This window comes from Falco peregrinus, chromosome 5, assembly GCF_023634155.1.
Source record: "Falco peregrinus isolate bFalPer1 chromosome 5, bFalPer1.pri, whole genome shotgun sequence".
In the NCBI taxonomy this organism is placed as follows: Eukaryota; Metazoa; Chordata; class Aves; order Falconiformes; family Falconidae; genus Falco; species Falco peregrinus.
Window position 1 is genome coordinate 51,656,016 of NC_073725.1, and position 12,593 is coordinate 51,668,608.

Consider the following 12,593-nt stretch of genomic DNA (forward strand, 5'->3'; position numbering starts at 1 on the left):
ATAAGAAAACATTCTTCACCTTTCAGATGTTGACACTTCAGGCTTTTTCCTCACTTTTCAGAGCAGCTTCAGTACACATAACCCTTTACCTTGATGTATGTGTGTCTAGTTGAAATGCCTATTCAAAACATAGGCTAAAAATATACTATTGTCATTGCTTAACACACTGAAGTATGTATTTGATAAACTGTAATTTAGAAGGACCTTATTAAAAGTATTAAATATAACAACTTCGGGTATATACAAAAATATATCTCTGTATGCGTCATGCAAAGGCTTATAATAGGGATCATCAGTGACAAATCTTACCCCAGGATTTTTACTTTTCACTACACTTGTCACCTGCATCTGTTTCCTATTTCAAAGTGCTGAAATTAAATAGTTGTTCCATTTCAAAGTTTGCAACAGTTTCTCTGAAGTACTTAGATGTATTGTGAAAGAAAACTGACTTCATATGTTAATTGAAACAGCCAGAGAGAAAAAGGCTTAGCATTCAGTACTTCCTGAAACACAGAACTGAATGGACCACTCTAGAAGCAAAGATCTCTTTCAGAGCTATTACCCATACTCACAGTGAAACGTGCATTTTTCTCCTAGACTGCTCTGTTACAATGAAGGTAGTATGAAAATATATAATGGAAACTCAAACATTGACCTGATTCTTACAATCAATTTTCATTCAGAAATGTTTGTGACTTCACATTTGCAAGCTCCAGCAATTAACAGAGACACATAATAACATAAAATGGTGCAATTTTGCTAAGTTCAGAAAAACAGAAATATCCAAATTTCTCTGGAAACTTATCACTGAATATACTCTGTGATATAAAACAGTTTTTAAAGGGTGACAAAAGTAAACATACTGTAAGAGGAACTACAGCTATGGTAATTATTAAGTTAAACATAATTTAAAAAAAAATAAAATAAAATCCAAGTTATGGCCTTTAAAGACAGCCAAAGATCCCTCCTTATTTCCACAAAAGTTATCTGACCCATTTCAGCAAGCCTGCAAAACAGCTGAACACTGAAGGAATTCTAGAGTTTGGCCATGTAATTAGCACACACTAAGTATTCAGAGCTACTTGCTGTATCACTGTAGTACAAAAGAATGTGCTCTGCTTATTTGCATTTCAATATACTTCACAACTCTTCAGTAAATGAACTATAGGAATAAGCTGAAAGAAAATGGATAAGTAACTACCTTTTAAAGATAAATTGTATATTTTGCATGTGCAAAACTTAAAGCAAAGTTCTTTCCTACAACTGCCATGAATTATAGTACTCTGTATTTTATACTAAACATTAAAATTACATTTTGCTAGGAATATTGCCTCCAAAATTTTACCCCATATCAAATGTGTTTATTACAATTTGTAATCACTTCAGACTTCTAAGGAGTTGTACAGGAATTCCAGAGTGAACAGAATGACTTCTTACTAAATATATTTAGTGTATTGTTTAATGTGCAAATTTTATAAAAACTGAATGTCCTTCATGTGGAAGTCTAACTATAACTTAGTCTTCCTGTAAGACATACACATATAGTATTATTTTAGCATTTCCATTAAACTTGTCCCATCATTTTTTCATATCAAGTAATTGTTACAGAAGTTAATCTTCATGCACATGCAGTCTCAAGTTTCAATCACAAAATTCTGATGTCTGGACATGCTACTGATGGCACAGGTTTTTTGGTGGGATCTTTTTGTTTGTTGGCTGGAGTTTTTTCAGTTACTACCTACAAACCAGGGAAGACAGCACCAGCCTGCCAGTGCTCTGGGTCAAAACCAAGTTGTGTAATCTGTGAAATGCGGGTGATGGCACATCCTTAATATGCTAGGAAAATGGACTGAGGAAAAGTCAAAGGGTTAAGAACTAGTAGTTTAACTAGGTTTGGGAAGGTATTTCTACAGTGCTATATTTGGGGCCAAACATCTAACAATACACAAATACACAGCTGACTGCTGGGTGCACAACCACCTGCAGTTCTCCAAGTGTTTTCAAGCTTCTGGTGGCACATCAAGAATTGCAGGTAATAAATCTGCATTTCTAAATCAAACATCTTTAGTGCATACCTCTTGAAAAGTACTTTCCATAGAAATAAAAAATATGTAATAAAATGTTGACACAACGCAAGGGAATGACATCTACAACATTTTCTAATTTATACTATTCACTTTTCATGATGTTTCAACAAAAACTCAAGTATAGTCAGAAGACAAACACAGAACAAATAAAACAAAAACTAACCTCATAAACAAAATACACTTTGGCTTTTACATAGATTCCCATGCGTACTACTGCGCGCACAGCAGCATTCATACCTAGGAAGAAAAAGCAAAATCACATTGTTACAGGTTATCCAGTATTTTTTGTATACTATAAATTTTCAGTCTTTAAATAAAAGGAAACATTAATTCATTCCTAAATCAGCATCTATTAAAACAGAAATTTGCTTAATGACAGTGCAATCAGCCCATGTACATGAAGAGTGCAGAACTATTTGCTTTGTTGCAATAATTATGTGGATACCAGCATGAGTATCAATCAGAGATTAAATTGCTGCTGATTGTAAAACATCATTGTAAAATAACAGCTACTAAATCAGAAACAGGAAGTAAATTTATTTCACAATAATGATCAGTTTTCTAAATGAAATGCAAAACACTCAGCCAGTTAAAATTCAGCTTCTTCAAAGGAGAAGTTTTATTGTAACATTTTTTTTTCCCTGAGCTTTCTGAAGTAACACACGTGTTTATACAGTATTTTGTGGGGAACACTGCCAAAGCTGACATGGACAGGTGCCCACTTAACGAAGAGAGCAGTAGCAGTAAACTAACACAAGACATGCTGCATAGACTCATTTGACAGAAAAATGCCTAAATGCCACTTTGCTTCCTGGAACTGCGAGCTCAAACTGGAATTCCCTGCTCACAGACATCTGACAAATCACATTACGTATACGTATAAGTAAAATCTTCCATTTAACTCCAGTGGTCAAACACTTAACCTCCTGAGCAATGGTGAAAGTTCCACTAGTCTCCCTACGTGATCAAATGGATTTGTTATAACCCATCCCCTTCAGATACTCTATTACCCTAATCATTATTCAGGAAGTTCCCCAAAGTAATAAACTAATTGCTTCCATACCACTTAAACAGACTCAAGAGATTATGCGAAGCATGAGAACATAAGTAGTTAGGCTACATTGAAAGAAATAGTCTCAGCACATCAGATGAAAAGCAATGCCAGAAATGTGATGAACCAAAACATTGGGCCCCAATTCTCCAATTCTGTTGCACTTAGTATCACAACAGTAAAGTAGGTCACCTCCATGTTTGACATAGGTGTTAAGCGTTCACCTATGTGGAGATACAAAAAGTTGTTAACTAGAATATATAAACCCACAACACAGTAAGTCATAAAGATCTATTCCTACAAAATCTATCATTACTGGGAAAAAACCAAACCCTGGGCTATAATAGAAAGGCTTACCTGTCTAAATAAAGAATGAGTCTGAGGTTTTCTCAAAAATTTATTACTTAGGAACATAACAAAGTCCCTGAAGTTGCCCAATGAAAAACAAAAAAAACTGTTTGCCAAAATCAAAAGTTGCTATGCTGTCTGTATAGATGTCACTTAGCCTTAAGATTAAAATAATGAGTAACAGTGTTTTCACATCAATTCTGTATTAGGAAATAACAGCAAGAATTCTCTCAACCAGAGTCAGCCTTGTGGCAGACCTGGAAAAAGTTCTCAAATGCCAAGACAGCTAAAAGCACAGCTTTAGACGATGAACTGGATGATGCCAAAGAAAAGCAGAGAATCTGATGTGACAGGCTGTACTGAAAAGAAAGCTAGCATGCAGAGTTGCAGATTAAAACAGATCTACTACACAGAGCAAAGTTATCTCCTCAGTGAAGCAGTTTCACAACAAAATGAACACTCTCACACCCACACGATGTCCCCTAGAAAGCGGGGACAAAGACCTCTATTTAAGTTTTTAAAACTGACAGTTCTTCACAGCACTGCCATTTTCCTCAAACAGGGAAGCACAAGCTACTCCTTTCATCAAAGTCCACAGCTTGTTTCTATTAACGCACAACATTTGTGGGAGGTTTTTTTTGTTGTCATTGGAGTTTTTTGGTAGTTTGCGGGGTTTTTCCTTTTTTTGGGGGGGTGGGTGGGTGGGGTGTTGTAGCTTTTTGTTTGTGTAGAGGTTTTTTTAGAGGTAAGAAAAATTTTTTATGTTATCCATTTGGCTGCAGGGTTCTAGAATAACGGCTAAAAGGTTTGTTTTCTGAATGGAAAAAGTTCATCCTCACGGTATGAGGACTACTCAGGACTCTTAAAAGGACAACTGCCCTTTTAAGAACCCTCTGTTCTTGAGGTTCAGCTTTGTCACCTCTCCCATTTGGCACCTGAGAAGAAACACTAAGACTGTTTCAGATATCTATGTCCAGTTATAGACTCTAGTGTCTCATTCAGCAGTAGCCTCTGTATTGCAAGTATCCAATTAGAATAAAGAAAAAGCATCTGTGGTCCAAACAGGCTAAAGCAGAATACTTTTGTTGGGTGGGGGGTGGGGTGGGAAATAATTAACAAAATAGGAAGACATTAAACAGACATTCATGTGTCTACCGAAGTTACATACTTCTCTTATCTGTTTCTTGCTCACATTTCTGCTTTATTGGTCATGTATCCTCCCTTTTACCTTTAGCATGCACCTCTCAAGTGCATTTGAAAAGGTAGTTACTCTGTTCTCACCACAAATTCTCTAGATCCTCCATACCTTTGTTATGTATAAATTAGCCTACAAATATTGACTCAGCCTAGTGTTCATATTTCTTCTAAAAACAGAGTAAAACATAAGCATTTATTTCTCAAAATGACAATTCCATTCTTTCCACGTGAATATATTTGTAATATAGCCACACACTTTCTTAATGAATATTTTCCAGTTTCCATGTATCTTACATGAAAAACTGGTAGAATTCATAATTTCCCTGCTGCAAAAAAGGGCAAAAGCCCAGGAAAAAAACCCATAAATTACAGACAGAAAAATCTTCTCAGTACCACCACCACCGTAACTTTACAAGTTTATGCAACATGTATCTTAATATTAGTTGACAATGTGTATCTTATCTCCTTACAGAAAAAAAAGGTCTTGCATGTCTACTGGCAAGCTCCTAAAGAAGTGGCTTACATTTCAGAAAGGAAGGGGACTGAAGGACGTTATAATTTGATAACTACTAAATACATTAAGTCATTGAAGCTTTAGACTTCTACATGTTGGCTATCTAAATCAGAATACAGTGCTTGCAGTGATTCAAGTAGGTAAATACAGAGAATTTCATTAAGTCTCCACAGAACTTGTCTAACAAAATGTTGCTGTATTTGATTATTTGTGGAGTCTTACAACAGTATTTGTGAATTACCATAGTAACTATGTAATTATATGCTTATTACTGAAAAAAAAGAGATTTACCGGGTTAACCATGGACTTAGTCCCAAATAATAACCATAGCCTGATAAACATATAGGATTACAATAGCAGCTTCAAAAGAAAGTCACAAGTAAAACCAGTATTTTTATATAACATAAGAATTAGTTAAAACCTTTCTGAATTACCACTTGCATTAAAGCCTTCAACAGAGGAAATGATTTATTTTGTTCTTTTGGACTCAGCAAATATTAAGTAAACTGTAACTACTTGCACAGTTTTCCATAATGTCTGAATTAATTTAAGAGTTGATAATTTACTGTCTTTCTTGATATTATCTATTCAATTGTCTTTGAAAGCAAGAGTTTTCATAGCGGGGTTATAAACAGTATCGCAGAAATCTTTGAATTATTTTAAAAGCACTCCCTTCCCCCAGAAGGGTATTCCTTTCCTGTGACTACATCTTGTTCCACATCCAATAGGCACCACTACACTATTTTGTGTTTAAGCCAAGTTTTCCTCACTTTAATCAGCTACACAGGCCTTTAAATAAATAACGGTAATACTAACCATATAAAAGAAAAATCAGAACTATGTATCTTGGACAAGCATCAAGAAACACTTAAGTACCACCAATTTTAAAGATAAACGTTGGCTTTAATGCACACTTAATGACTTAACACATATGTTTAAGTGCTACCCTGAATAAAGATCCACACTTAAAAGGCTATATGGCAAAACACACAAACTAAAGAAAATGTACAAACATTACCAAAACAGAAAGACTTTATGCAAGCATGTAAATGGATGTATCAGTAATTATGTAAAAAGCCTATAATCATCAAAGGGAAAGAGTCAAATACAAGAACTGAAGAAATCATTAAGAAAACAATTTGGGTTTGTTCCATTTACTTTTAATTACATAACAGATTTTGTTGCATATTATCACAGTAATAATTCTAGATACCTGAAAAAAACACTGTACAATTTTTCCTAACAGTAACACCATATTAGATCAGAGCATTCTAGTGCACAAATATATACAATAGCAAAACAACTAGACGACATACAAGTCTCCTTCAAAATTTAAAAAAAAAAATAAAATCTTAAGAGACTAGTTTCAAACATAGAATCCACTAGTTACGGAAGCAGTTCCTGCAAGACAGTAAGTGTACTGAAATAGTTAAACACATCTGTTAAGTATATTCCTTAGTTTACATTAAATTGTATTTATAGTATCATATACATGGACACATATATACATATTCTATACACATATTTATACACGCACAATTATTTGCTGGAAAAGGTGCGTTTTTAGGGGTAGGACTCAAAAATCCCTTGTGACTATCTTCCCATTACTTAAATGTTAACAAACTGTAATTTTGATGACATAAAAAGAGTATGTGCTGTTATGAGGGGTGGGGGGGGGGTGTTCACTTTTTTTTGTTTGTATGTTTTTATATTTTATTTGTTCAGTGGCAAAATTTCTTTTTCCATGATACGCTACCAGGACAAGATCAATATATCTGCACTTGTCTTGTGATGTCCCTCTGAAGCCTGTAACACCTCAAAAGTAGATATACGTAGATCTTTGCCTCCAGTCATGCTTGTGGCATTCCAAAACTCTGGAATCCAAGAGGCCACAGAGTTATTTTCAGCTGTTTTAAGCTCAGTAGGTGCTGAAGGAGTGGAGGGTTTTTTTAGTTGAGTGGTGAGATTTCTTCTTCCAGTTTAAGTTACCAGGACAAGAGCAGTACATCTACACTGCTATATTAAATATACCTTGAAATGTTGGGAAGCCTGTAGTGCTTCAGACGTAGAGATATGTAGTAGATCTTTACTTCAGCAGTCACAGTCTATGATATTCCAGACCATTACCATGCAATCTGTAAGTCCCTTACTTAATGCTGTCTTCCACAACACTAAATCTTTCAAGTTTATCTCAGCTAATATGGTCACATTCAAAGGCAATAATCTTGAGCCAGTGAACCGGAACCCGACAGCAGCTCAAAGTAGCCACTAACACATCATTCCCCGGTAGCACACAATTGTCTTCTGTCAGAAGCTTTCAGATGACATTGTTCCTGCTGCTAAGCCATACCTATCACGGTCCCACACAATCAGCAGTCTGATTGGAGGTTGTAGGAACTAAGAGACCTACAGCAGCCAAAATTGTCTGTGGCAGCCACTGGAAATCCACATAAAATACAACCAGTGTACTTCATGACCTGAAGGAGACCATGGCCAGACAATCCCACAAAGTGAAGACAGAAGTGTGACTTAAAACCCATTTATTATCCCACCTTTTTGAGCTGCAACCACTACAATTTAGAAATAGTCCAGAAACTGACCTAATACATAAACCTTGGGAATCAATTGCCAAAACAAAACTTCCTTTGCCCCTCAACTCACTTGTTATTATGGTGGAAAGTACTTGTTTTAATTCACAATTTAACAGCTGGCTACCTGAAATGATTAAATGCCAAGTTTACAGTGTACAAAAATATTTTTCCTTGTGAAATAAATCCCTGATAAATTCTTTAACACCACCAAAGAATATACCTATGTTTAAAACATGGTGAGCAAATCATAATAGTTCCAGTATGACATATATACATTCTAATATTCCACAGGTAGTAAAAAGGAAAACCAAAAAACCTTGCAAAGAAATACCACAAACGTAGGGAAGTAATTTAAAACTTAACATGTCTTACAAATAGAAAGGTTTGTGTAATTTACATAATGCTACTTATAGATTATTAAGGTGTACAATAACAGTAAAGGCAGTAACTTCTATTTGAAGATAATTTGAAGTATATTTTATTCTAGGCTAAGATTTACAGCCCAGTCTATATCAAGGCACCTATTGATATGAAGATGATGTGTTTACTACAACATTAACAGGTGCTCCTTCCACTCAACTCTGTGTTTCGTTTGCATTACAGGTATTCTGAAGAGTTTTAGTGTCTAACAAATTAAAACACACACACAAACAAACCCCAAAACAGGAGAGTGGAACTTTTTTTTTTTATACTAGTACTTTTTTTGTCTACTTCAGAGTTAGTTTTTCCTCACCTACAGATTACTTGAACATACATTTTCAAATAGCTCTGCAGCAATAGCTGCATATTTCCCTCTACTTATACTTCACCTCTCTCACACATTTGCCCTACAGAGGGCAAACGACCTTGACAGAGCATGACTCATTCTGGCCCTTGTCTAACTCCTAACTTCGCATGCCAGCAGGTTTGAGGTTGCATATTTTACACAGCTATACTGTGACCAATACAGTAAGGGTTATGAACCTCAACTGTGTTGTGGAATTGAGTTGAAACAATCAAGTTCTAAAGCCTTTTGGTTTGGGGTTTATTTTTTTCCCCCTTATTCTTCTAAGTTAGGGCAATAAAGCTGCCTACAGAACAACTTGGAAGTCATTCAATTCACTTTGGTCTTTGCGACGACCTCACCCCTCAGACAGCAACTTTCACAGGCTGTTACTGTTTATCCATCCAGGAAAATATGCTTCAGTGGCAACCTGCCAGATAATAAAGCCTAGATGTTACGCATGGATTCTGCAGGTCCTTTAAATGCTTTAATTCACATAGTGGCAAGTGCAGATTAATACTTTACAAAAAGAGATACATCTGCTGTTGCATTATATAATCTCCAGCCACGCGGAAGCAAGTAGCAGGGCTCAGCCTCTTGCTGAACTCGCTCCTGCTGCTTGAGGCAATGCCCTGTCACACTTTAAAGCTAAAATGGCGATTTGGCGACCAGACCACTAAGACAGAGATGCCTTCACTCGCCGTCCTTTGTAGAATCATTTAGCAGTGGAATTGACGGCACTGAGTGCAAACTGTTGATGAAACTTAAACAAGTGCAACCCCACTAAGGGGCAACAGAAAAGCCATTAAGGGCATCGATTTGCGTTTTCTCCGAAATGGCAAACATTTCCCTCTCCGATTGGTACCAAATCCCTTCCTTCCACGCCTGATTAGAGATTCAGATAATCCCAGGTAAACCCGGGGGCTCCCCGTTATTCCTGCGGGCAGAGGGAGGGAAGATGCTTCTCCCAGCCCAGATGACGCAAAGAGGCGGAATCTGCAGCGACTCGCAGCGGATCACGTACACACCGGCGGCGGGGAGGGAGCGCGGAGACGCTGGTCCATGTAGGCTACCACCTCATGGACGCGCCGGGAAGGCGAGGGGAGGAGCGGCGCTGCCGGCGCCCGCTCCCGCCCCGGGGAAGCGGACAGCACGGTGCGGGTGCGGGCTCGTCCCTCCGCGCCCCCGCGTAACAAGGTAGGGAAAGTGGTCATTAAACTGCCCAGCCCGCGCAAAAAGGAGAGGCTTCCCCGCACCACCCCCACCCCACCCCCATCCCCTTCACAAATGCGAGTAAGTGCCGTTTCTTTAACTGAAAGTACTTTCTAGACACTGCCGGCAAAAAAAAAAATAAAAATAAAAAAATTAAAAATTCGCAATTTAAGGGGAAGGAGCTAAAAGCAATCACCACTAAACAACCCTCCTGGCAAAAGTTCTCTCAAATAGCACAGAGCGTTGCACATCTTAATTAACTGAAATTTCAAACTCTTAATATATATAATCTATACGGTAGGAAATGGGAAGCGAAAGCGTAGGAAAACATGAGTTGATGACTAAGTACATTGCGATCGAGCCTCTCTTCTTTCCCTTCCCTCTTAATGTCTGTAAGTCTTTTGTTCACCCTGTCCTGTAGCTACGTCTCCCTCTACACTTCAGAGACTTAAGGAGGTGAAACACGTTTCCAGCACACTCCTACGGGGCTCTAGAGAGTAAACTACCAGCTGAGCGTTCGAAATCATGGCTAGGAACACGAAAGTGCTCCCGGTGCCAAAATGAAGTGAAAAGCAGATGAGGCGAGGGCTGGCAGAGCCCCAGCAGCGCAGCCAGCCTCCCACCCGCCGTGCGAGGCAGCACGACCTCCTCCCCCGCTCACATCAGCCATCCGCGCTCCCTCCTGGCTCTCCTCTCCCCACCATCTCCCGAGGGGTGAGGACATGGTGGTGGTGAAAGTTACTGGAGCGTTTCTACCCTCTTCCCGGCCCAGGCAGGCTCAGAGGAAACGTGATGAGAAAGGGAGGGAGGAAGCATGAAGATACGCTTGCAGCTCAGGCGCCCAGGCCGCGTAAAAATGATTTATTTTCCAAATCATCTCAGTAAGCGAGACAGCTCGAAGGCCAGCGCGCAAAGAGGAACCCCAGAACCCCCACAATCTCGTGTGCCCCGCTCCCAGACCCCGCGCTCTCCTCACCGCCGCCCATGTGCCCCTGCCGGCGCGGCTTCCCGCCACCGCCCCACGGGCGGCCCGTGCTCCCACCCCTGCCCGCGGGGCTGCGGCACCCACCGGCTCCTGCCCAGCCTCCCGCATGGGCGCCCGGCCTGCCTGGAAGGCCCTTCGCGCTCCTGCCTCCCTCATACCGTCCCCCGGAGGCTGCTCACCCTCCCTCTCCGCTGCCCCCATTCCCCACCGCGCCCGCAGTTCCCCGCCCCACATTCTGCCTCTCTTTCCCGCTCGGCTCCTTCCCCTCGTCCTCCCCCCGCTCCCGGTGTGAACGGCGTGAGCAGCTACCTTGGGCATCGCCGCCGCTGGTCAGCACCCCGATGGCCTTCCCGGTGCCCGAGAGGTTCTCGAAGAACTTCGGCTGGTGATCCATGGCGCTGCGGGGGCGGCACCGGCGAACGAGACGGAGCGAGGTCGCTGAGGGGAGCCCCTAGCCGCGGGGGTCTGCCCTGCTATCCGGGGCGCACACTCCGCTGGATGAAGTATGTGGCCTCTGCGAAAAAAAAGAACCCGAGAAAAAAAACGGTGTAGGTGTGTATCTACAGACAGGTAGACTGCTATAGAAAAAAATGAGGGGAGGGGGCGGCTGTGTGAAAAAGTCCGGGAGCAAAACAAAAAAGTGAGGGGAGAGCGGAGAGATGCAGCTCTCACATCGCAGCCACCCGCCTCTTCCCCCGCCGTGCCCGCGGCCGCTTCCTCTCCCCGCGCCCGCTGACAGCCCTGCGCGGCGCGGCCCGGCCCCGCCCTCCTACGCCCCTTCAGGCGGACGGGCGGCCCGGGGAGCCAATGAGAGAGCGAGCTGCCGCGGGAGCGGCGGGCGGGGCGGGCGGTGTGGTTGCGCTGGGGGTGAGCTGGCAGGTGGGGGCCGGCGGGAGCAGGCGGGCGGCGGGGGCGGGGCCCCAGGTGGGGGTGGGAGGCCCCGCCGCGCCCTTCCCCCGGCGGCGCCTGAGGTGGGGGCGATGCGGGAAAGATGGCTGGCGGCTCGGCGGCGCGGCCGCGGAGGGGGCGGGATTGACTAACTCATCGTCTCCACCGTAGAGACGGAGTAATGCCGCGTGTGGAGCCGCGGGAGCGGGTTCCCCGGGCGGCCTTTTCTGCGGGAGCTCTGCGGCGGCCAGAGCCGTGCTGGCGCTGCCCCCGGGCTCCCCCGCAGTGGGGCTGTGCTCTCCGGGCTGAGCCCAGTCGGCCGCGCCGTGTAGCCCGGCGGCAGGCCTGGCGGGCGGGGGCTGGAGTGGAAATGTGCCGCCGGCGTGTGGGCTGCGCGCTGCCGGGCGGCCTGGCCGGCCCCTTGGCGCTGCCCTGCAGCCCGGCCGCCCCGCAGCAGCCCGCGGGGAGCGCGGCTCCCGCCGTGCCGCCGTGCCTGCGGCGTGAGGCAGGAGCCCCTTGTGCCGGCTTCGTGTGGCGGGGTCGGGTCCGCGGCCGCCTTGTCAGGCAGGGAAACCCAAAGGCCTGGAGCTCCCTTCGTTCTCCTTTTGCCTCTCATCCCTTCTCGGGTACGCCTTGCTGCTGTGGCATCTCTAAGCCATGGCAGCCGTTCAGGTGCCAGCAAGGAAGGGAAGTTCCTTCCTGTAAGTGTTTACAGCTTAGAGACAAGGGTCGAGTCTAAGGGAGCAACAAAGATAAAGCAGTTGGGAGAAATTACTCTAGGTAGGAATCCCAGTCTTTGCCTTTTTTGTTCTCCAAAAATATGATTTTGCTTGGGGAGTGCTTAGTATTGGCAGAGAAGCACTCACTTGAACTCACTGCATTGTAACACAACACTGGAATACAACAGAATAATTGTTGATCACAGCAATGAGTGTAGTCACAGAAACAACTTCAACC

At 42.6% G+C, this 12,593-nt stretch overlaps 1 protein-coding gene across 7 annotated transcripts in view; it reads right to left on the reverse strand.

Annotated features, from left to right (window-relative positions):
- The window catches only part of PFKP (phosphofructokinase, platelet), a 46,865-nt gene extending 35,331 nt beyond the window's left edge, over positions 1–11,534 (reverse strand). For 2 of the 7 annotated variants that reach the window (XM_055807000.1, XM_055806998.1), the window contains exons 1-3: positions 11,421–11,533; positions 11,058–11,262; positions 2,251–2,324 (exon numbers count right to left, since the gene is read on the reverse strand). In XM_055807000.1, the coding sequence (XP_055662975.1) occupies positions 2,251–2,324; positions 11,058–11,142 (159 nt within the window). In that variant the 5' untranslated portion in view covers positions 11,143–11,262; positions 11,421–11,533. Of the gene's footprint in view, positions 1–2,250; positions 2,325–11,057 lie in introns of all 7 variants that reach the window. The other 5 variants (XR_008747646.1, XM_055806996.1, XM_055806999.1 and 2 more) reach the window with 3 other exon arrangements.
- Between the last annotated feature and the right edge of the window lie 1,059 nt (positions 11,535–12,593).